This window comes from Lacerta agilis, chromosome 4 (genome assembly GCF_009819535.1).
Source record: "Lacerta agilis isolate rLacAgi1 chromosome 4, rLacAgi1.pri, whole genome shotgun sequence".
In the NCBI taxonomy this organism is placed as follows: Eukaryota; Metazoa; Chordata; class Lepidosauria; order Squamata; family Lacertidae; genus Lacerta; species Lacerta agilis.
Window position 1 is genome coordinate 93,769,492 of NC_046315.1, and position 23,257 is coordinate 93,792,748.

Here is a 23,257-nt window from a genome sequence, read left to right on the forward strand (position 1 = left end):
GGGCTGCATTTCTTTCTATCTGTTTTATTCTTCATTTTAGTAATTTTTATATTTGTGGTTTTTATTCTGTGCAAGCTGCCTTTGTGTAGACCTTGCCTGGGAAAGTGATATATAGATATTTTAGAATAATACGAACTAAAAAGTGCATCCTTCCCTAACAAGTCAAATAAGATCCAATAAGTACACGAGCTCTGGAATTGGCGTAGTTAATTTCAATCAAGGCTCTTTTTTTCAGCTGGAATGTGCCAGGGTGGCATTCCGGAACCTCTCAGGTGGGCCCCAGAAGTGCAGGGACAGATCTAACCACCTTTATCAAAGCCTTGCTGTGACTTCGTCTCATGAGGAGACCCTCCCTGGACCCCGCTAGCGGATATCCTCTACGGGCTCCAGAGAGGGTCTCCTCCTGAGCCAGAGGTGCAGCGGAGTTTTGGTGAGGCTCTTCAGCCTCAACAGCTGATGCACAGGAAAGCTGCACCTTAGCTGAGCAAGCCCCCATGCTGCCCCTCTTTGGGCTCTGGGGTAGGTCTTCTGAGGGAAGTGGCGTTCCAGAAGCTTTTTCTCTGGAGGAATAAAAAGTACTGGTTTCAAAAATAAGAACAATAATAGAGCCAGTGTGATGTAGTGGTTAAGAGCGGTAGACCCGTTATCTGGGGAACCGGGTTCGTGTCTCCGCTCCTCCACATGCAGCTGCTGGGTGACCTTGGGCTAGTCACACTTCTTTGAAGTCTCTCAGCCCCACTCACCTCACAGAGTGTTTGTTGTGGGGGAGGAAGGGAAAGGAGAATGTTAGCCGCTTCGAGACTCCTTCGGGTAGTGAAAAGTGGGATATCAAATCCAAACTCTTCTTCTTCTTCTTCTTCTTCTTCTTCTCAATAGTTTGTGTCAATGGAAAAGAGAGCTGGAGAAAAAAAAAGTATTTGCAAAAAGCCCCCTCCCACCCTAGCCACATCAAGCCAACAAGGTGGCAGTAACTCCTTCATAGATTCTCCCCCTCCTGCCCCAAACCTCCACAAAATTCCTTTGATAGAATATAAAGTAATGAATGACTTCCTGACAAGAACAATTTCCATGAGATTTCATGGGGAAAGATGTACAGTCATCTGTACAGTTTAGACATGAGTTTGGGGCTGAGTCCATTCTCTGTCTGTGTGCTATGTTGACCACTGCTTCCAGAGAGCTGTGAGATGAATATTATTATTATTTTATTATTATTTATTGAATTCATATACTGTTTTATACCTGGGGGGATAGGGAGAACAACAAGCATTTTGCCATCTGGGAGAACAAACTTCAGATTAACATAGCATTGTCAAGAGAATTTTCATGTCGGCTCCAGAAAAAAACCCTACAGTTGTAATGAAAATAATTCAGATATCTTGTTTCGACAATGGCATCTGCTGTCTGAGTCAATGGAATACTTTTAAAGCCCATTTGGTGAAGTAAAAAAAAAAAAAAAAAAGACATAGAAATAGGAGTTCAATACACATATTGGACAATAACCTTATGACTTTTAAAACTGATATGCAAAACCATGACAATAAAAGGTTGAATCTCAGATACAGCCATTTCTTATTTTACATTTGATGAAAGGCTAGAGCAAGTACTAAACTTCAGTGAATTGCGCAGGACAATATATATATGAATAATTATTATGCAGCTTTCCTTCACAGAGCAAAGCCCTGCAACAGAACTCAGGTGATCTCAGTTTCTCAACTACTAGTCCATGTGCTTTGATCATGAACAATTTTATGATCTTTGCAGGGATAAATATATTGCTACATTAATATGGTTTCCAACTCAGTGTGCAGCTGTATACTTTGTAGAATATTCAACAGACAACTTCTAATAATTTGAATAAACCTCCAATAAAAAACATCTTCCAGCAGGTCCCAGGTATAAATTAGCTGCCAAAAGGTATGGGTATGACTAAGTGCTGAATCATCACATCAGGTAGAAGTTGTCAGGGCAGCTAGCAGTGTTTAATCCCAAGAGACTGTCCCACATTCAGGTGCACCTACTAGGAAAAAAAAATACAATTTATATAGAATTTTGCACTTTTGGCCTCAGAACAGAGGTGCTACCATGTGCTAATAGGAACAACAGCCTGACATTTCACTACAGACTACTTAAAAATAAATTGAGTTCTAGCTATTAAAAGAAATGAACCGAAAAGTTCATTCGAAAAGAGGACTTTTAGCCTTAGCTATCTTTGAAACAGTTTGTCTTTCTCAAGCTACTGTTCTGCCTCAGAAAATCCATCTTCCGCTATTTAAAGGAGAGAGCTTTGAGAAACACTTAAAATCACCAATGCTATTAACATTGCAAAACCTGGGTTTGTTTAAGATAGGTCAAGAGTTCTGAAGTCTGAAAATGAGCAATATATCTCAGGTATACTGTTTTTCTGCAAGCCCAAGAACCAATGCCCATGGCTGCCCTCTTATGAGCTGTGCTGGAGCATGAGAAGCTCTCCCTGGGGTTGCAGGTGGACTTCCACTGTGGCAAAAAGACAAGTTGTGAGAGTGTGGTTGCTATGCAGGCAGCTGCTACAATTTGAATAATTATTTTGGGCTGGGGGGGGGGGGACACATCAAAGGTTACTAGCCATGAAACAGGTGGGTAGCTATGTTGGTCTGCCATAGTCGAAACAAAATAGAAAATTCTTTCCAGTAGCACCTTAGAGACCAACTGAATTTGTTCTTGGTATGAGCTTTCGTGTGCATGCACACTTCTTCAGATACACTGAAATTTCATGGCTGAAATTTCAGCCATGAAAGCTGAAGGAAACACCATTCTAAAAGAGTAAGAAATCTCTGATGCTGTGGAAAGAGAACAGGGGAAGACACTCTCCTTCATGCCTTGATTGGGTGTCCCCAGAAGTCCCCTGTTGGAAACGGAATGCATGCCTGGATAGACTTGGGTCTGATCCAGTAAGACAAATAATAGGTTCTTACTAGAGATGGCATGAGGCTTTGTGGGGGGCTTGGCATTTTAACTCTCCTGCTTGAGAAGTCTGGCTGCATTTTGAGTCAGGTATCTCGCCTACCCTTACTCCTGCTGTGGTGTGTGCATCTCCCCCTGCTGCTACACAGCCCTTCCTACAACTTCCCTGCCCCTTTCTTTCTCAGCCGAAAGGAAAAAAAGGGGGGGGAGTCCTACGAGGGCAGGAGGAAGAGAGAGGATAAATCTCATCTCTTGAGCCTATTCGGGTTCTTTGAGAGTGTCAACAAGGCAGGGGGGAAGTGGATAGAGAAAAGTTTTTCTCCCTCCCTCTTAACACTAGTCCTCATGAACATCCAAGGAATCTGAATGTTGGAAGACTCAGGACAGATAAAAGAAGGTACTTCTTCATACTTGGGGCGAGGGGGGAGTGGTCACCACCAACATGGATGCCTTTAAAAGAGAGTTATACAAATTAGTGGAGAATAATTGTTATCAGCAGCTGCTAGCCATGATGGCTATTTTCCGCCTCCACTGTCGGAGGCAGTATGCCCCTGAATACCAGTTTCTGGGGGATCTGAAACCAGGTAGGCTGTTGTGCTTTTTTAAAAAAATATTTTTATTAAAGATTTTCAAAGGTAGTACAATGTCTCTCTCAAGTTTTTCCATATAACATTTTTATAAGTCAGTGTTGGTGAGACATTAGAAAAGAAAGGGGGGAAGTGGGGAAGAAGTGGGTGGGACGGGGAGGTAGGTGGGGTGGGGTGACTGTGTTTCTTTTTTACTTGATATGAGTAGGGTTTGGTGTCAGCATTGTTTATGTAGGTTCTCTGTTGTTTGCTTGTGCTCGTTTGGCGGTGAGAGAGGTCGGAGTTGGCTTGGGATGTGGTTGTTCGTTTGTGGTTGGCTGTGGTGATCTTTGGTTTCCTGTGAGTGGGGTTGGTGGGTATTTTGGGTCAGGTTAGCCATATTGATTTGTATGCTGTCGGTAGATTTTTGTCATTGTCTTGTTGTGTATGTGATGAAGGGGAACCATACCAGGGTGAAGGTGTCTTCTTCAGTTTGTCCCCGTGTCAGTTTCAGTTTACTGGTTAGTTTTTCTAGTAGGGCTGTTTCCCATACTGCTTGGTACCATTGGTCCATGTTTACTCCTGACAGGTCTTTCCAGTGTCTGGTTATGATGTTTCTGGATGCTGAGAGTAGATGGATTATGAGTTCTTTGTGTTGTAAGTGGGCATTATTGTCTTGGAAGATGTTTAGTAAGATCAATTCTGGGGTGATTTCTAACACTTGCTTGGTTATTTTACATATTTCTCGTGTGGTTGTTGTCCAGAATGTTTGGATTTTGGGGCACTCCCACCACATGTGGAAGTATGTGCCTGTGGAGGTGCACCCTCTCCAGCATTTTCGTGAGGGTCCTGGGTGTATTAGCACTAATTTTTGTCCTGCTTGCCAGTTTCCCACCTAGTTCTTACATCAAATGGGCCCCATGCAACTTCTGCAAGAGTGCTGCCACTGCCGTGCAAATATTGGTGGCTACCTATGCACCATTCCAGTAGAACTGTCAGTTCACACAGTCCCTTCAGGCAAGGATTGTCCAGCCAGCATTCCTCTGGGAGCTCCACATGCTGTCACATAGGGGTTTACTGCCATATGAGAAGCAGGTTGACCTATTTGACTGTTCCATGCATGTTAGCCTTTACAGAGCTGGCCTTTCATGTGTTGGATGTATTGTTATCTTCCTCCTCTGACTCTCTTTCTAGGAGTTACTGTTCTCGAAGGGCCAATTTATGCAGTTGGAGGCCATGATGGTTGGAGCTATCTGAACACCGTCGAGAGGTGGGACCCCCAAAATCAGCAGTGGACTTTTGTAGCCAGCATGTCTATTGCCAGAAGCACAGTCGGTGTGGCAGCATTAAATGGCAAGTGAGTAGTGGGGGATAATGGTTTAAAGTGGTACAGTTATAAATAACTGACACATACTTGGGCAGAAACGTTCCAATGCCTCTCACATTGACTAGGTGTCACGATTATCTCTTCAGTCCTCTAAAACTCCAAACTCAAGGTGCTCTTCTGCTACTTGCAAGTGTGACTAAAATGGCTTATGCCCAGAACAGAGATTTCAGAAATGGAGCCTGTGCATAAGTAGAACAGTGTTTACAGACCTGAAAGTGCAAGGGAAAATCTCACAATTAAGTTTGCAGTTTGAAGAAATTGCATATTTCCTAAATGGTGTCTGAAATACAATCTTGCATTTCATAATGTGATCTTTATTCATTCTTCCCATCTCTCAGTTACAGGAGTAGATGGCAACACTGTGTCAGTGTCTATGCCTTTTGCTCCCAGTAGTTTTGCAGTCTTACATTTTCCTTCTCCTTTTATTTATTTATAATCTTTCTCTTTCATTTATGTTATTGTCACATTATCTTAATAAATTGCTGATACCTAGAACAAAACCAGGTAGGTAGCCGTGTTGGTCTGCCGTAGTCGAAACAAAATAAAAAAAAATTCATTCCAGTAGCACCTTAGAGACCAGCTAAGTTTGTTCTTGGTATGAGCTTTCGTGTGCATGCACACTTCTTCAGATACACTGAAACAGAAGTCACCAGACAGAAGTCACTATATATAAGGGTCTGGTGACTTCTGTTTCAGTGTATCTGAAGAAGTGTGCATGCACACGAAAGCTCATACCAATTACAAACTTAAGGTAAAGGTAAAGGGACCCCTGACCATTAGGTCCAGTTGTGGCCGACTCTGGGGTTGCGGCGCTCATCTCGCGTTACTGGCCGAGGGAGCTGGCGTACAGCTTCCGGGTCATGTGGCCAGCATGACAAAGCCACTTCTGGCGAACCAGAGCAGCGCACGGAAATGCCGTTTACCTTCCACCGGAGTGGTACCTATTTATCTACTTGCACTTTGACGTGCTTTCGAACTGCTAGGTGGGCAGGAGCTGGGACCAAGCAACAGGAGCTCACCCCATCACGGGGATTCGAACCGCCGACCTTCTGATCAGCAAGCCCTAGGCTCTGTGGTTTAACCCACGGCACCACCTGCTTCCTGAATAACAAACTTAGTTGGTCTCTAAGGTGCTCCTGGAAGGAATTTTTTTTATCTAGAACAAAACACTCTGTCATCAAAGAAGGCAGAAGCGACACATCGTCATTTTAATAAACTAGTCCTGTAATTGGTCTGGCAGTGTAGCTCCCAATGGTGCACATAAACAGAAGATGCAAACTCAAGACCACCTGCATGATTAGGGTTCTGGGAGGGTGAATGCATCAGAAAACTGAGGAACTAATGGAGCTATCGGCTTAACACCCACTATTACCATTTTTCAACATTCACTGCTTTCAGATCTTCCAGGTAAATATGCTTTGGACTACAGTCATACAATCCAGTTCTGTGTATGTTTCCTCAGAAGTAAGGCTTGGTTTGTCCATTAGGGCTTTCTCCCAAGTAAGTGTGATAGGAGTGCATCCTTAGGCTGTGTTCACATATTGCCTTTGAAATGCCTAGAAGTCGCTTTTCCCCACAGTGCACTTTTGTACATAGCATTTTGCATTTGTACACACTTTAACACAACATATCTAAAGCATCATCTGCTATCCATGTTCTGTGAACAGGCAGGTGGGTGTCTTTTCAAATTAGTACACAGAAGTGCTAACTCATCCCCTGAATTACTTTTTCCACAGGCCTCTTTTTTTATATAATGCAGTCTTTTAAAAAGAGAGAGGCCGGAAACCAGTATATACTGATAGACAAAGGATATAAATCTGTTTGTAGAGGTAGCTTAGGGTCAAATTCAAATTCAAATTCAAATTTTATTGCGGCTATAAGCCCATAAAAACATAAAATATGTAATATATGACATAAAGTTACAGCAAACCATAGACCCTGGAGTCATAGGGAAACAAACCACAGCACAAATACAAGTTTTAAAATTGCAACCAGGGAGCAGAAAACAAAAAAATTAGTGGTCGTGTAGTTGGCCACAGCGCCTAAGGGTCTGTGTTGCTTCCTATTTCACCTTTCTCATTCATAGAAAAGTTAAATTGTGAGCATCTGCCCCAGGAGGAGGTGACCTGAAAAAGCACTCCCTTGTGTACACGTGTGTAGCAAGTGCATGAGAATTGCATTCTCGCACAAAACAGATTATAACCCTACCAACAAAATGTCTTTCACAGCAACATATAGTGTGAGACAGGTGCAACACAGAGCTGGCATCATGTGTACAGCACTCCCCTAAGGTGCTTGCGTCCAGCACAGAATGCACATTATCACGCAGTGTGAACATGCCCTTAGTCAAAATGTTCCTTTAAAATCAGACCAGTCCCAAAAGTATATTGGTTTCATTTCTCTTCTGAACATTTATTTCAGGTTTCAGTCTAATTAAGTCTGGTCTTAACGAATTGTGGCTCTAGTATGATACAACGCCTGTCACAGGGACTTTAATTGATAACTGTATGCAATACAGACACTTGCATACAGGGAATTTTACTCTTATTTTTTGTTATAGGAAAGCAGTTGTAGCTTCTCATAGTTAGTGGACTGCTCTTTCACTTGAGAAATCACAGGACCTATTTCTGTTTGATCTTCAGAAAGAGTTGGCTGACATTTGTAAAAATTGATCACCTGAGACGTGCTACAACACCATGCAAGTGCTTAAACTGCTCCACACGCCAACTGCTGCATGGACTTTAATATCACAAACCAGACCGTTATACTAGAGGTGTGGGAATATTATTCCACCATTGGAAACTAATATTCTACAGCAGATACTTTAGGGCTTCAGCACTAAAATCTTCGACACTTTGATAAGGTCTCTTTACGGTGTTTCAAAAAAATAGCTTTATTTAAAAAAAGATTACAGATAAAATAATCATGCAGATCATGTAAGCATGTGTTCATGGATGAGGTATGTGGGTGCTAAGTTTGTACCTACTGACTCAGCACTGGATAGCTCAGTCGGTTAGAGAGCAGTGCTGATAACGCCAAGGTTGCAGGTTCAATCCCTGTATGAATATTCCTGCATTGCAGGGGGATGGACTGGATGATCCTTGGGGTCCAACTCGATGATTCTATGGCCACCCCTCAATCTCCATGTGTTGACAATAATTTGTTTTTAGGAGCCTGTAGACATGAGCTGTAATTGTGCAGTCTGTAGCAGTGTGCCGATCCTGCAATCAGAGCAAAGGCCATTGGGTTTCAGCTCCTGGGCAATGATACATGAAGCCTGGGAGCAAGACTAGCAGATAGGATTCTGATCCTCCTTAGTGTCATAGGCAGGCATAGGCAAACTCGGCCCTCCAGATGTTTTGGCACTACAACTCCCATCATCCCTAGCTAACAGGACCAGTGGTCAGGGATGGTGGGAGTTGTAGTCCCAAAACATCTGGAGGGCTGAGTTTGCCTATGCCTGGTAATAGCCTGGAGTTGGCTTCACCTGCTGAGCAGCCACCTGAAGGCGAAGTGACTCCATCTGCTACTGATCAGCCTTCTTGCTCCTGATGAGAACCAGCTGGCTCCAGCTTTCTTAATCAGGGTTTCCAGCTTCATTCAGTTGCTGGAAACAACATTTGTTGTTCCTGACCAGACCTTGCTGCTTCTTGCTTCTCGCGACCTTGGCCTCTCAACTTTCTTGACCCCTGGATCACCTGACTGCGTGAACTGAGATACTCCTAACCTTAGGACTGGACTGAACCTTGCAACTGAACTTTGCCTCCAGGCAAGTACCCCCTTGAGACTTGAGTGGTTGGCTGACTTCTCCCCCCACTGAGATCTGTTGTAGCTGGGCAGCGCAGGACTATGACACTTGTGTACATTTCTGCTCAGTTTGCATATATCTGTTGTTTAATATTGTGTGGATTCAGGGAGAAAAAATAATTATAGTAAAGCAGTCACATTTAAACTATGTCCACTTAAAGTGAGATGATGGAACTATTACAAAAACAATTATATCTGTGTGCTCAGCTTGAAACAGTAACAAGAAGAAATAGTTAATGGCTCATGAAATCAGTCTTCTTTATAGTGTTCTGAACAAGTGAAATTAAAGAAAATGTTAGGGTCCGCCAGGATAAGTAAATAACTGTGTGCAGTGTCACCATGGGTCTGAGTGGGTCCTTCTTCACATCTTCATTCAGCTTATGGAGGTTAGGGGCAGAGGCAGGAGGACAAATGTGATGCATGAAAAGGGTTTAAGTATCTGACAGAGCTGTAAAAAACAACAACAGACATTGCAGCCTTGCTCCACCTGCAAGGAAGTACGTACAACTGAACCAAGTGCTTATTACACAGCATCAGACTGTATGAGATTTTTTAGTGTAGTTGATTCTCTGAATTATACCTCAAGGAGCTAGCAGTAGATGTGATGTCTCAGGGACTGAAATATACTAGCATTGCTCTCTCAGATACCCATTCTTTTATACTGAAAACCCAACTTTTCATTTTCACATTCAAGGCTTCTCCCTCCAACATATTAAACCTGTTATTCAACAGTCCTGTACTCAAAACAAAACAACTAAACAAATGCACTTCCCCCAAAATGATCTTAATAAATAAAATAAATCCCTGCCTTATTGTACCTTAAAGGCAACAGATGTCATCCAGTTTTGCCTGAGAGCACTTTTCACTTGCACAAGAGGACTTCATATTGCTTTCCATTCCCTTGCAGCTATCTCCTGCCCCAACTTCTCCAAATCTGCTCTGGAGATTTGGCACACCCTCTGGCGCAGATTAAGGGGTCCTTCCATTCTGACAACGTTTGATTCAAGCAAACATATTTATTGTGGCATTCGCTACAGTCTGTTAGTTTAAAGATGCCACAGGTCCCCTGTTGTTTGTATGTTTATATATGTCACAATAAACTAAGATTGATGCACCACAGAAACACAAACTCATTGAGTCGGCTTCAAACTATACTCTGCATGTCTTGATTTATCACTGTTAATATTTCACTGTATGTGAGAGTCTTTACCTCTATTACCAGTCTAAGCTGATAAAACAGTTTGTGTATTCTTATCAGAAAGACAAAAATTATCATTGGACTATCACCATAGCTAATTTTTTATTCCCCCCCCCCGTTGCTTTTTTTTCCTTTTGAAGTGCTGTATATATATACTGTATATATTCCATTGAATGGGAAATGCCACTAAATATCTGTAGGCTGCAGGGTTGTTGTTTTTTTCTCCTCTACCCACACAGATGAATGGAAAAAAGCAAGCAAGATGCCAAGGGTGTTTTTGGAGACAGAGTAGAACCGTCTCCAAACAGTTTTGGAGACATGGCAGATAGTGCCATCACCTGTGTGATAACTGGTCTGCCAAATAAAGGAATAAATATGCATTAACATAAAGCTATTTTACTAAGCTTATGCTTGCTCCTGAGTAACAGCTTCTGGCTGATTTGACACGTTGTCTGCATTATGGAGATGCTTCTTTATAGTGATGTCTCTGTCTTGGGATCGTACCCTTCAAAGCCTGCTACTCTAATAGTCTAATACCATGGAAAGTCTCTACAGCTGCAGTGGCATAGAGACTTTCCATGTGATTGTCACAAGTTACAGTTTCCATGTGAGCCTGCTTGGTCTGGGATGTATAGTAGCAACAGTCAGTGATATTTTTCTAGAAAAAGAAGTACCAGAGCTCACCATGAACACTTTCCTTGTTCTCTTACAATGGCAATGGTGCCCACTTGAGAGGTGCCAGAACTGAGTTCTAGTGAATTCTGGCTGAAACCCCCCCTAATTTTAATCGCCATATCAAAAATCGCAAAGTGCAGTTCCTGATGGCAACGTATCTTATCTTCTATATTGGGGTGGCCAACTCCCAAGAGACTGTGATCTACTCACAGAGTTAAAAAAAAAAAGTGGCAGTGATCTACCCCCTTTTGGGGGTTTCAGGTCAAAGTTGTTGAACTTTTTTTTTTAGGAAGGACCATTTTGGGGGGTTCGGGTCAAAGTTGTTGAGTTTTTTCAGGGAGGAGGTAAAATGTTGAGCTTTATTTTAGGGGAGTCACAGTTGTTCAGCTTCTTTGGGGTGAGCCAATGATCTACCAGTGATCTGTCGCAGACATCCAGTGATCTACCGGTAGATCACGATCTACCTGTTGGATATGCCTGTTCTATATGTATTGATAACGTAAAGTCCAAGGATTGTCAGGTGCAATGATTACAATGGAAATTTCCTGTTGGCAATGTCATTTCATGCTGATATCTTCCTTCTGGATCGTCCTATGTCTGAAAGTGTGACAAATGGAACTAATTAGTAACAAAAGGCAGATAATGGTAGAATACTTCTCGGGATACACCCTTGTTTCGCCCATCGGGCTTCTTCAGCGACAAGGTTTCCAGGAAATTCCTCAGTGGGGTTTTTTTTTTTTAAACAATCCTTGGACTTTACGATACCAATACGTACAGAAGATATGATATGTTCCCATCAGGAACTGTGCTTTGTGAATTTTGATATGACGATTAAAATTACAGTTTTATTATATATCATGTTATGTTACCTTACAGCTAGTTACGTGTGTGTTGTGGTGTTCCAAAGATGGTTCACGTAATGAGGCAATAGTGGTGTTTGTTGAAAAACAAGCCCTGGCAGTAGTGATGCATGTTGCTATATTGTTAGGAGGTTTTTAATGTTTGATTCTATTTTTAATATTCTGTTGGGAGCAGCCCAGAGTGGCTGGGGGGGGGGGGTTTCCTGACATTACTAAACAATACCAGACAATATAGAATTACAAGGTTCTTAGGCTTAGGAGACTAAATTAGAGTTGCAGTGCATCCTAGTACTTATCCAATCCTTGTTAATGATAAATTTATTGCACACCTAAAAACAAAAGTAGCATTAGGCATATATAACTTTTGAATGGTGGTCCATATATTTTGAGTATATCTAAAAATAATACTTCAGTTCCTAGGACATTGTGTCCAATCTCACATTGCCCATTCATCCATAAACTATAGTTGACTTTCTAATTGTCATTGCTCCACTGCACCAAGTGCTGCTGAAATGTTCGAGGATAGCTCAAATGGACAGTTCTGCTTTGACTGCACAACTTTGTTCTCCCTCCAAAAGAATATTTTTTTAATATATAAATTTATGGTCACATTTAACCAGTCAGCTAAAATGTAAATTTACCAAATGATCTTATAAGTACAGCTCTGAAACCTCTGAGGAAATCTTCATTTGTTATTTTTCTTTCTGTTTTGTGCATAGCTAAGCACAGTGAAAATCTATGGCTTTTATAGATACTGTCTTTAGGGGATGTGGATATAAGCCCATAATTTTAGCAATATAAACAAACATCAGTTGTGGTTTAAGGTAAGATATTTTCTATAAATTCCATATGGTGAAAGTTTGCTAAGTACAATGTTAAGGCATAAAAGTAGGAAAATCTAAGTATACTGAAAATAATAGAAAGAGAAAATTAAGCAGTTCTTGATAGCCTCAACCCATACACGACTTCGTAAAAAGATCAGAGGTCTCAACAGTCCCTTTAACTATGTCATTTGTTAGACATCCCAGTTAAGCTTTTTGAATCATTGCATAATGTCATGATTTGAACTTTCTCCTCCTTCATAATATATGAACGGCATGGTTTTCAGCAGAATTAAGTATACAAATAATTATTCATCACGCTCTCTCTTGCTCTCTCTCTCTCTCTCACACACACACATTTTATTTAAAGTCATTGGAATTACCGTATATACGCGAGTATAAGCCGACGCAGATATAAGCCGAGGCACCTAATTTGACCACAAAAAACTGGGAAAACTTATTGACTTGCGCATAAGCCGAGGGTGGGAAATGCAGCAACTACTGGTAAATTTCAAAAATAAAAATAAATAAAATTACATTAATTGAGACATCAGTAGATTAAATGTTTTTGAATATTTATTTCAAAGAAAAACAGGGGCAAGGAGTTCCATAGGCTTGACTCTGCACCACAGGAATAAGCGCTTTCTTTTATTTGCCCCCTCCCCTCTTCCAACAGTTGTTGTTGTTGTTCAGTCGTTCAGTCGTGTCCGACTCTTCGTGACCCCATGGACCAGAGCACGCCAGGCACCCCTATCCTTCACTGTTAGGCTTTCCTTTTTATTTCTTTGGTGTATTTTATGTCCAATATTTCCATCCCCCTACAACCTCTATCAATAAATGGGACTGATTCCTGAGTGTGAGGGGGTTTATTTTCAGGCCCTTTTCTTCCCTCCCCAAAGAACCCTCCCTTCCCAAACAGCCAAGCTGTGAATGGATCCAAAGGAAGATAAGAGTTGCAGAGCTCCTGTGACCTTGCCTCCTCCTGGGCTTTGCAGAGAGGAGGGGGGGCAAGAGCCTCTGTTCCTTGACTTGGGGGTCCTCCCTGCACCCTCCCCTTCATCCCAGGGACCCCCCTCTTCTCCCCAATGGACCCTTTGCAAGATGAGCAGAGACTCACTGGATTCAGGAGGCGCCAGGGATGAAGCACATGCAGAAGAGAGAGACAAAGGCCCCCTCCTCCTTTTGTAGGTGGGCTTGGTATTTCCTGACCTCTCTAGGAATCCCACTCAATCCTTTTTAACCCTTGGCAAGCCAGTGCCCCCTGCTTCTCTGATCCTGTCCTGTGCCTTTTGCAGGAAAGAGCTTCTCTCCACTTCTCTCCCCCCCCCCAACTGACAGAGGGGGAAGCATTGTGCAGTGCTTCTCCGATCCTCCATTCTGTGCCTTTCTGCTGCTGAGTGGAGGCAGAGGCGTCTTTACCCTTCCAGCTTGTGTCTGGAGGCGCTAGGACCTCGCAGACAGCTGCAAACGCAGGGGATGGGATCGTGGAGAAGACGCATCTCAGATCTCCATCCTGCGCATTTCCTGGTGGGGTGGGGGGGGAGGGAAGCGGAGAGAAACTCTTTCTCTCCGCTTTTCCTACCCAACCACCTCGCAGACAGCTGCAAACGCACAGGACAGGATCGGAGAAGACGCGTCTCAGATCTCCATCCTGCGCATTTCCTGGTGGGGTGGGGGGGAGGGAAGCGGAGAGAAACTCTTTCTCTCCGCTTTTCCTTCCCAACCACCTCGCAGACAGCTGCAAACGCACAGGACGGGATCGGAGAAGATGCCCCCGTCCTGCACATTTCCCGGTGGGGTGGGGGGAGGGATAGGAAAGCGGAGAGAAGCTCTTTCTCTCTGCTTTTCCTTCCCCACCGCCCGCCTCACTTGCGCATAAGCCGAGGGCGACTTTTTCAGCCCAAAAAATGGGCTGAAAAAGTCGGCTTATGCGCAAGTATATACGGTAGTTCCTTTCGATATAGATCAGTTGGTAGAGCATGTAATATCAGGGTTGTGGGTTCAAGTCCCACGTTGGGCAAGTAGACTAGACTCTTGGGGTACCTTCCAACTCTACAATTCCATAATTCTATTATTCTATTTAAAATAGTCAAATCTGTTTACAAAGGTGATAACAGCAGCAGCCATCTTATTTTCATGATTCCACATTTTTACATGGTTCAGTAGGTGCCTTCTTTTAATTTTGCAAGCAGTGTTCATTTTGCCTCAACTCTGGATATGATGCAATTTACCCACAGCTACCACTAGGGAGTACGCAGGTGGCGCTGTGGTCTAAACCACTGAGCCTAGGGCTCGCTGATCAGAAGGTCGGTGGTTCGAATCCTTGCGACGGGATGAGCTCCCGTTGCTCGGTCCCAGCTCCTACCAACCTAGCAGTTCGAAAGCATGTCAAAGTGAAAGTAGATAAATAGGTACCGCTCTGGCGGGAAGGTAAATGGTGTTTCCGTGCGCTGCTCTGGTTCTCCAGAAGTGGCTTAGTCATGCTGGCCACATGACCTGGAAGCTGTACGCCAGCTCCCTTGGCCTATAGAGCGAGATGAGCACCACAACCCCAGAGTCAGATACGACTGGACCTAATGGTCAGGGGTCCCTTTACCTTTACCTTTAACCACTAGGGAGCAGGTTCCGAGTGCTTCTCATCAAAGTTCTGCAACTATCTCTCCTGCTGGGCTCACTGTGATGCTCCTAGGCCATTTACTTCAAGCTATCTTTATTTGTTTTGGGGAAGTATCCTGTGCTTCAGTTGCCTTGAGTAGAAGGCATGGGAAGCCCACAACTTGACATGAATGGCTCTTTCCAGGTCCCTGGTGGAAGCCTTGCAAGTGGAAATATATTAGAATTCCAGAATATGCTAGTTTTTTAAAATAATAATAATAATAATAATCTGATGTTATATAAAACATCAACATTGAGGAGTTAGGAGTTCTGAAAGCACTGCTCTTTCACAAAGTATTTACTCACCTAATTTTTGCAGCAGAGAAATACTGCTTTGAGAGGGACCATAAAATCTGAAATGAAATTAAGGCGATACATTTTATTCTGATAGATTTAATTATTAGGAGCTCTGCTTATATCAAAGAGCTGCACGTTATTCCTTTACTAACTCTTCCTATTACGATGCTTTAAAAGTGATCTATGGCTTCTGAGCCTCTTATTAGAACAGATTTTCCCCTATTCTGTTTTTAAATAATTCTGTATGTGTGCATTTGGAAGAAAAATATATTTAACTTCCTTTAATGGGAGATCATATCTGAACTTCTAGACATAAACAGCCTGCTTGTGAGTGACTCTCAAACGGAACAGCCACCCACTGAGTGAAGTGTCAGAAGTCACAATTGTTGTATAATACAGGAGCCCTTCACACATATACAATAGCTGTCTTTCACAACCCACAGAGAAAAACTTCTGCCTTTTATTGATTCTCCTCCTCCCAAAAGCAGGCTTTTAAGTACTTTATAGTTCCACTGGCTAATAGTGCTTATATCAAGTATAATGGGTTGCTCGTTATTGATTACGGAGAAATAAGGCAAATAGACATTTCAGGGTTGTTGTTTTCAGACTCCAAACATACAATTGACACCCTTGGGTTCAGATCAGGAGACAAAACTCTCCACATAGTGGTGGGGAATGGACAAGATCTAGAGCAGAATTTCCTTCGTGCTCCACCCCCCCCCCCAAAGTAATACAAATTTGCAGAATTCTGCTCAGGCAAATTTTCCAAATTGAACTGGGAAGGGAAACGATTTGTGATAAGACTAATTATACTTCTTGGTGGGATTCTGCACATACCTTCTTTGATATTGCGTGTTGTTGTTGTTCAGTCGTTCAGTCGTGTCCGACTCTTCGTGACCCCATGGACCAGAGCACGCCAGGCACGCCTATCCTTCACTGCCTCCCGCAGTTTGGCCAAACTCATGTTAGTAGCTTCGAGAACACTGTCCAACCATCTCGTCCTCTGTCGTCCCCTTCTCCTTGTGCCCTCCATCTTTCCCAACATCAGGGTCTTTTCCAGGGAGTCTTCTCTTCTCATGAGGTGGCCAAAGTACTGGAGCCTCAACTTCAGGATCTGTCCTTCTAGTGAGCACTCAGGGCTGATTTCTTTAAAGCAAAGCTGCCGTTCCTGATCCTGCCTCTTGATTGAATGGACCCCCATAGTCAGGGAAGGGCAGGAAAGCACATCAAAGTGCAAGTAGATAAATAGGTACCACTCCAGCAGGAAGGTAAATGGCGTTTCCGTGCGCTGCTCTGGTTCACCAGAAGCGGCTTAGTCATGCTGACCACATGACCCGACCAGTAATGCGAGATGAGCGCCGCAACCCCAGAGTCGTCCGTGACTCGACCTAACGGTCAGGGGTCCCTTTACCTTTACCTTTAAAAGTCAGGGACATGGGCCTCCCCTCTGTTAAATGTTGGGAGAAATTGCAGTAACAAAGAATATATATATATGAAGAGCCAGTGTGGAATAGTGACCGGCGTGCTGGACTAGCACCTGGGAGACCAGGGTTCAAATCCCTAGACAGCTGTGAAGGAGTACTGAAACGGGAGCATTTCTTTTAACCATTATTGTAATATAAATAGCTGTAAACTACAAAAGTAGCAAGTGATTGTTATGACGATAGGATAATGGGTAAAACACTGTGGCTGACCCTGCACCATTGAAACTACAGGAAGCTTTGCTTTGAAAGTCAGTTACAGAATCCGATTCCTCCAGTTTGTAACCCACGGCCGATGAATTAACCTCTGGTGAGGTTCAGCACAGGATTCTATTTGTGTGGCCGCTTTATGAAAGGGCATTTGCTGCTGCTGCTGCTTGGAAAAAAGAGCAGAAAATGCTTTTAAATCTGCAGGAACTGGAATGGGCAGATGTTCCTGCCCTGAACTGACCACGTTGTCTTTGCTTCCCTATGAACACTTCCCTTCTTTATCATTCTGAATAATACACCTTTAGGAAGTCACGTTCTTGATCTGGCCTTCTTCCTTCCCCTCTGTTTTGCAGGTTAATTGCTGCACTGGTAATATATCTATATATAGTGATATGTCATTTTCTTTTCCTGGCATTTCTTTATTTTGTTTCCTTCACTACCTTTCGATTTTCCGTACATTTGTAATTCTCCTTCTGCTGCCTACCACACTACTTTAAAAGTTTCTTTGAAAGGTGTTTTCATCCTTCTCTTTTTCCACAATCTTTGCCTGCAACTGCTTTGTTTTCGGGTGGGGGGGGTGAATCCCCAAAATGAAATGGCTCTCTTCCAAACACTTTCCAATATGACCATCCACTTCAAGAAAGATGTAGGTTTAAAAAAATAATCAAATATACATTGTTGTTGTTCATTCTGATCCCACTTTCTCTGTCTCTCTCTCCCTTCCCGTTGTAAAGAGCCTGTGTTTTATCTGCCATGTTGTTGTTTAGTTGTGTCCAACTCTTCGTGACCCCATGGACCAGAGCACGCCAGGCATTCCTGTCTTCCACTGCCTCCCGCAGTTTGGTCAGACTCATGTTGGTAGCTTTGAGAACACTGTCCCCTTCTCCTTGTGCCCTCCATCTTTCCCAACATCAGGGTCTTTTCCAGGGAGTCTTCTCTTCTCATGAGGTGCCCAAAGTATTGGAGCCTCAACTTCAGGATCTGTCCTTCCAGTGAGCACTCAGGGCTGATTTCCTTCAGAATGGATAGGTTTGATCTTCTTGCAGTCCATGGGACTCTCAAGAGTCTCCTCCAGCACCATAATTCAAAAGCATCAATTCTTTGGCGATCAACCTTCATTTTGGTCCAGCTCTCACTTCCATACATCACTACTGGGAAAACTATAGCTTTACCTATACGGATCTTTGTCGGCAAGGTGATGTCTCTGCTTTTTAAGATGCTGTCTAGGTTTGTCATTGCTTTTCTCCCAAGAAGCAGGGGTCTTTTAATTTTGTGACTGCTGTCACCATCTGCAGTGATCAAGAAAGGAACCCAAGAAAGTAAAATCTCTCACTGCCTCCATTTCTTCCTCTTCTATTTGCCAGGAGGTGGTGGGACCAGTGGCCATGATCTTAGTTTTTTTATGTTGAGCTTGAGACCATATTTTGCGCTCTCCTCTTTCTTTAATTCCTCCTCACTTTCTGCCATCAAGGTTGTGTCATCAGCATATCTGAGGTTGTTGGGATTCATCCAGTCCAGCCTTTTGCATTATGAATTCTGCATATAAGTTAATAAGTTATCTGCATAGCCATTCCATTTCTTGACCACAATAGTATGATGGACAAAGCCATCCTAATAGTGTGTCCTGTGTTGCAGCCAAGGCCCTGCTGGTCAGTGTAGAAAGTGGCTCGCATCCCCTTTTTCACCTGGATCTGCTCCACCAACATCCCTACAAAGCCCTCTTTTTGCTACCACCGGCAAAACACTGCTGGCAGTAATTTCTCACCCACCTGGAGGGCGCAGTGGGGTTGCAGCAAAAGGCCTCCCTCCCTAACTAGCAAAGCTCAGCTGAGGGATGCCTTCACCTAATCCTGTTCCCCCTTGTGTTTATCAGAGAGTTTGGGTTGGAGCCAAAGAGGCTGTAAATGGCTGAATCTTCCAGACTCTTAATACACACATCATAGCAGTCCCTCGTGCAGATTGAAATATATCCACACATTGACTGCAAAGATAGCAAAATCAACCTATACAAGAAGCAAATGAATGAAAAGCACATTCTTGGACCATTAACCAGTCTTACTTGCTTGTAATCTAGACATTATATAATGCAAGAAGTGCAAGCACGACAATTTTACACAACATTACAGCACGTCATACAAACCCATTCTCTCACACAAAGCAAATCGTAATGCCTGAACTACACACACCTGAAGTTGAAGTGCTAGGATTCTGACAGGTAGAGTAGACTTTCTGAACCATTAAAAACTGCAGATTGTGGGTGCTACTTTAAAATATATATCTTAATAACAAAAACGCCATTGCAAGCAAACAATTAGTGCATCAGAGGGGAAAGCCCATTCCAGCCTGCTCGGTAGAGTACAAGATTATTATTTTCCTTGCAAAATATTTTCAATAAGAAGGAGCATTTTAAATGTAGCATCCCCACCACCTTTAAAGATAAAGGTAAAGGGACCCCTGACCGTTAGGTCCAGTCGCGGACGACTCTGGGGTTGCGGCGCTCATCTCGCTTTATTGGCCGAGGGAGCCGGCGTACAACTTCTGGGTCATGTGGCCAGCATGACTAAGCCGCTTCTGGCAAACCAGAGCAGTGCACAGAAACACCGTTTACCTTCCCGCCGGAAGGTAAATTAATGCAGTGTGTCAATGAACAGCGGTCAAGTGACACAACTTTTGCTTTTCTGTCAGACATGAAATTCAGGCAGGTTTGAGCTACCTCACTGGCCTCGTTAACAAAAGCGGTTGTAGGCTATTAATAATTGGCCCAAGGAAATAAGTTATTAGTTGAATTTAAAAACATACACTATTCGGTAGTTGCTTCCTGGTGATTGTGGGTTTTCAAAGAGTTTTACTTCTCTGCCTTTAGTACACCACGTGATAAAACGTACGGTGACATTTTCTTTTAACTGAATCGAGATTCATTCATAATTCAGTGTGTGAGCCTGATCTTTAACACCTTTTCTCATCAATGCACTTTCCTGGAGTGCAGCCCCTGAAAAGCCCTGCATGCAATCACTATGTTCTGCACGTTATCTCTGCTTTCTGAATGAGTATATTCTGAGCAGAATTAAATCTTATTAGGTATTGTACATAAAGCTCCCAAGAGACTCAATCTCGCTGGAAACATGAATGACTTCCCCCCAATGCTATTCTGTTTTGGTGAACAAAAGCGACAGTTCTTCCTATCAATGAGTGGGAGTATTTGCATGTATTAACATGTAAAGCATGTTAGATTTCATACTGTACCCACTTTCCTGAGAGTAAGCCCCTCTGAGCTCAGTGGACTTCTAAGTAAGATCATGTGTAAGATCATGCTGTGACACTTCTTTCATACTCTCATAGAGTTTTAGTTATATGGAGATCTATTAAAACTGAATCAACCAAATGAATCAGTTGATTGTGATTAGATAATCAGCTATAGGAGCAACCCAATGCACAAGAAGCTGGCATAAAGCACGTCAGTGTAAATTAGGTTGCCATAAACTTATACTGGACTCGCTCAGTAGAGTATGAGACTCTTAGGCATAGCTGTCAGCCTTCCCTTTTTGCGGGAAATTCCCATATTATAGCACTGGAAAAAAGGGAAAAGGTTGACAGCCATGCTCTTAGGGTCATGGGTTTGAGCCCCACACTGGACAAAAACATTCCTGTATTGCAGGGGGTTGGACTAGATGACCCTCGTGGTCCCTTCCAGCTGTACAATTTTATGATTCTGTGAAACCTCATTCAGCAGCAGGGCTGCTGCTGTTGCTGCTCTTCCTAAGCCTTGCAAAGGGAAAACAATCTGTTAAAACAGTACCCTATGCAGGTCATAGGATTTGACCAGCTGAGCTGGCTAAGGATGCAGCTTAAGTACCCCCCCACACACACACACTTTGGCCTTGTCCATTCCACACCCCAGAACACCCTTTTGGGTGATCTTACACCAGTATTTGCTCGCCAACTTTGCCTGAGCTGGAGTTGGGGGTCTTAATGCTGACTGAGCCTAACCGACTTGGGAATCAGCTGGCCGAGTGTGAGATCCACTGCATCCAAAGTTGCTCACCCTAATGGAACTTGACGTAAGATTGTCCTCTAAGCATTATTTTCAACACGCAAGCACAAGTCCTAAAGTACACTATTGATCTGACTCTTATCTCAGAAAGTATGGAAGGGAAAAATGAGAATCATTAGTTGGAAATTATTTCATAAGGCCGTGGAGTATTCAGAAAACTATGTTTTCAGAGATTCCAGATAGAAAACAGCATGATCAATGTCTCCGGAATGAACAAAGTGGATGAGTGTTATATCTAACATGATTGATCTGTCAAAGAATAATATTACTGAAATGCCCCTATCTGGTGCAAAACAATTGCATGAGTTAGTTAATGATCTCGAGACGGGAAGAAATATATTTGTTTACAAAAACAAGCACAAATAAGTACACCATGATGTTAAGGAAATGAAAGAATCTGTTGTGACAGGCAGCTTGACAAGTAAGTCTTGTGTTATGCATGGAATTATTCCCCATCCTCAGTTTTTGAAGTATAATTCAATAGTTTGCCTTGTTGCTGTGTTTACTGTACAAAGATTAAAACAATCCATTGTAAAATAAGAATACATTTCTACTAAACCACCCCCTGAAGGAAAAGGGGCAGCTCAACTATCTTTATACTCTCCATGCATACAATTTTATGTAAATGAATCCCGAGAACACACTTACTTGGAAGTAAGCTCCATTGAACATTGTAGGAACTACTTTCAAGTAAACATGCATAGAATTGCACTGTTAATTAGGTGAGTACATTCAGCTTTCTTAAGCATCCTTTTCAATGTTTTCTCTCTTGAGCACTACAAGTTACTGTCAGCTGTTCACCTAGTAAGGTAGCTATATTTCCGTTACACAACTAACACCTAAGGTAGATCGGCTGCATGCTTGTCTTTCACATGCTCACCGATTCAGAAATCCAATGTGTATGGTGGAACAGTGCCTAGGAATCTGCCACTAGACCTACAATGTAATGAAGAGTTGCACAACTTGTTTCCCACCCGGATGATTTCAACTTGCTGGTCATACATGAAAAAGCAGAATGAACCCAAAGGCTGCAATCTGCTCGCCTGGGAGTCCGGGTGGCTGGCCGTTGCTGCATGGTGCGGCCGTGGTAGGTTCAGGGAGGTTGCCACCTCCCAGTCACGGCCTGGGGAGGGGATGGGCTGGCACTGCCCACCTCTGGCCATGTCGGACCCTCAGATCAGGATGGGCAGTGCCCAGTCACCCAATCAGCCTATTTAAGGGGGTTGACCACTACCTTGGCTGATTGTTGTAGTATTTTTCCACCCAGTCTTTAGGGACCCACTGAGGGGGAGGGGAGAAGTGGGCACGTTGCCTATGGACCTTGCTATAGTTAATTTAGTCGCCGTATTAGGGGCCAGGGAGGATTTTTCTCCTGCTAGCAAATTTGCTGGCTTATAGGTTTTCGCCTACCTCGTAGCAGCCATCACTGTAGCAGCGGATGAGGTATTCGGCTGGATCCTTAGTCACAGAGGTACCCTGTTAGAGGGGTCCAGGAGGTTGACGCTGTCCGGAAGTCCCCTAGGGGACCAGTGGGCCAATACACCTCTCCCAATGGTGGTCTGTGCAGGATCGTGGCATCCAATCCATGTTGGAGGTTACTCACCAGTACAGGTTTGACTCTACCAGGTTCCTATCAGGTAGCAGGCAGGCTGCCTGATGCAGCATACATGCCCAATGCCTTAGCCAAATCTACTCTCTCCTGTAATCAATAAGGTTGTGGCTGAATCCAACTCAATACCAATCGCCTGTGCCCTCCCTTCGCCTGCCACAGTCATTATGCACCTGTGCCTGCAAGGGAATAGGTTCCATGCAACTCAGCGAGATTTACTACTGAGTACGTATGCACAGTGTTGCACTGTAAAGCATGGTACAGTCATACCTCTAGTTATGTTTGCTGCGGGTTGCGTATTTGCAGGTTGCGAATGCGGCAAACCTGGAAGTGTTTGCTTCCGGGTTTCAGCGCGCGGGCACAGAAACGCTCTGCGCAGTTCGCGCATGCGCAGAAACACGATATCGCCGCTCGGGATGTGGACTTTTCGGGGTGCAAACGGCACCCCGGAACAGATCATGTCCGCAACCCGAGGTACCACTCTATTTAATTAGAAGGCATAAATGTTTTGATGTGGCTGTTCTTTCTACTTGCGTTCAGTCATATATGCTTGTGGGTTTACAATAACATATACTAAGCTGCATTGGTTATGCCAACCACTACAATAATGATTTGATTCTTATAAATTGCAGATTAATTTATAGAACAATAAATCAAAATCAGCCCAGTTACTTGACATCATTTCCCTTGGAATCAAAAT

At 43.3% G+C, this 23,257-nt stretch overlaps 1 protein-coding gene across 5 annotated transcripts in view; it reads left to right on the forward strand.

Annotated features, from left to right (window-relative positions):
* KLHL1 (kelch like family member 1) overlaps positions 1-23,257 on the forward strand; it is a 142,386-nt gene that overhangs the window by 101,075 nt on the left and 18,054 nt on the right. For 4 of the 5 annotated variants that reach the window (XM_033147989.1, XM_033147990.1, XM_033147991.1 and 1 more), the window contains exon 8: positions 4,701-4,863. In XM_033147989.1, coding sequence (XP_033003880.1) covers positions 4,701-4,863 — 163 coding nt within the window. The remainder of the gene's footprint in view (positions 1-4,700; positions 4,864-23,257) is intronic. The other variant, XM_033147993.1, reaches the window with a different exon arrangement.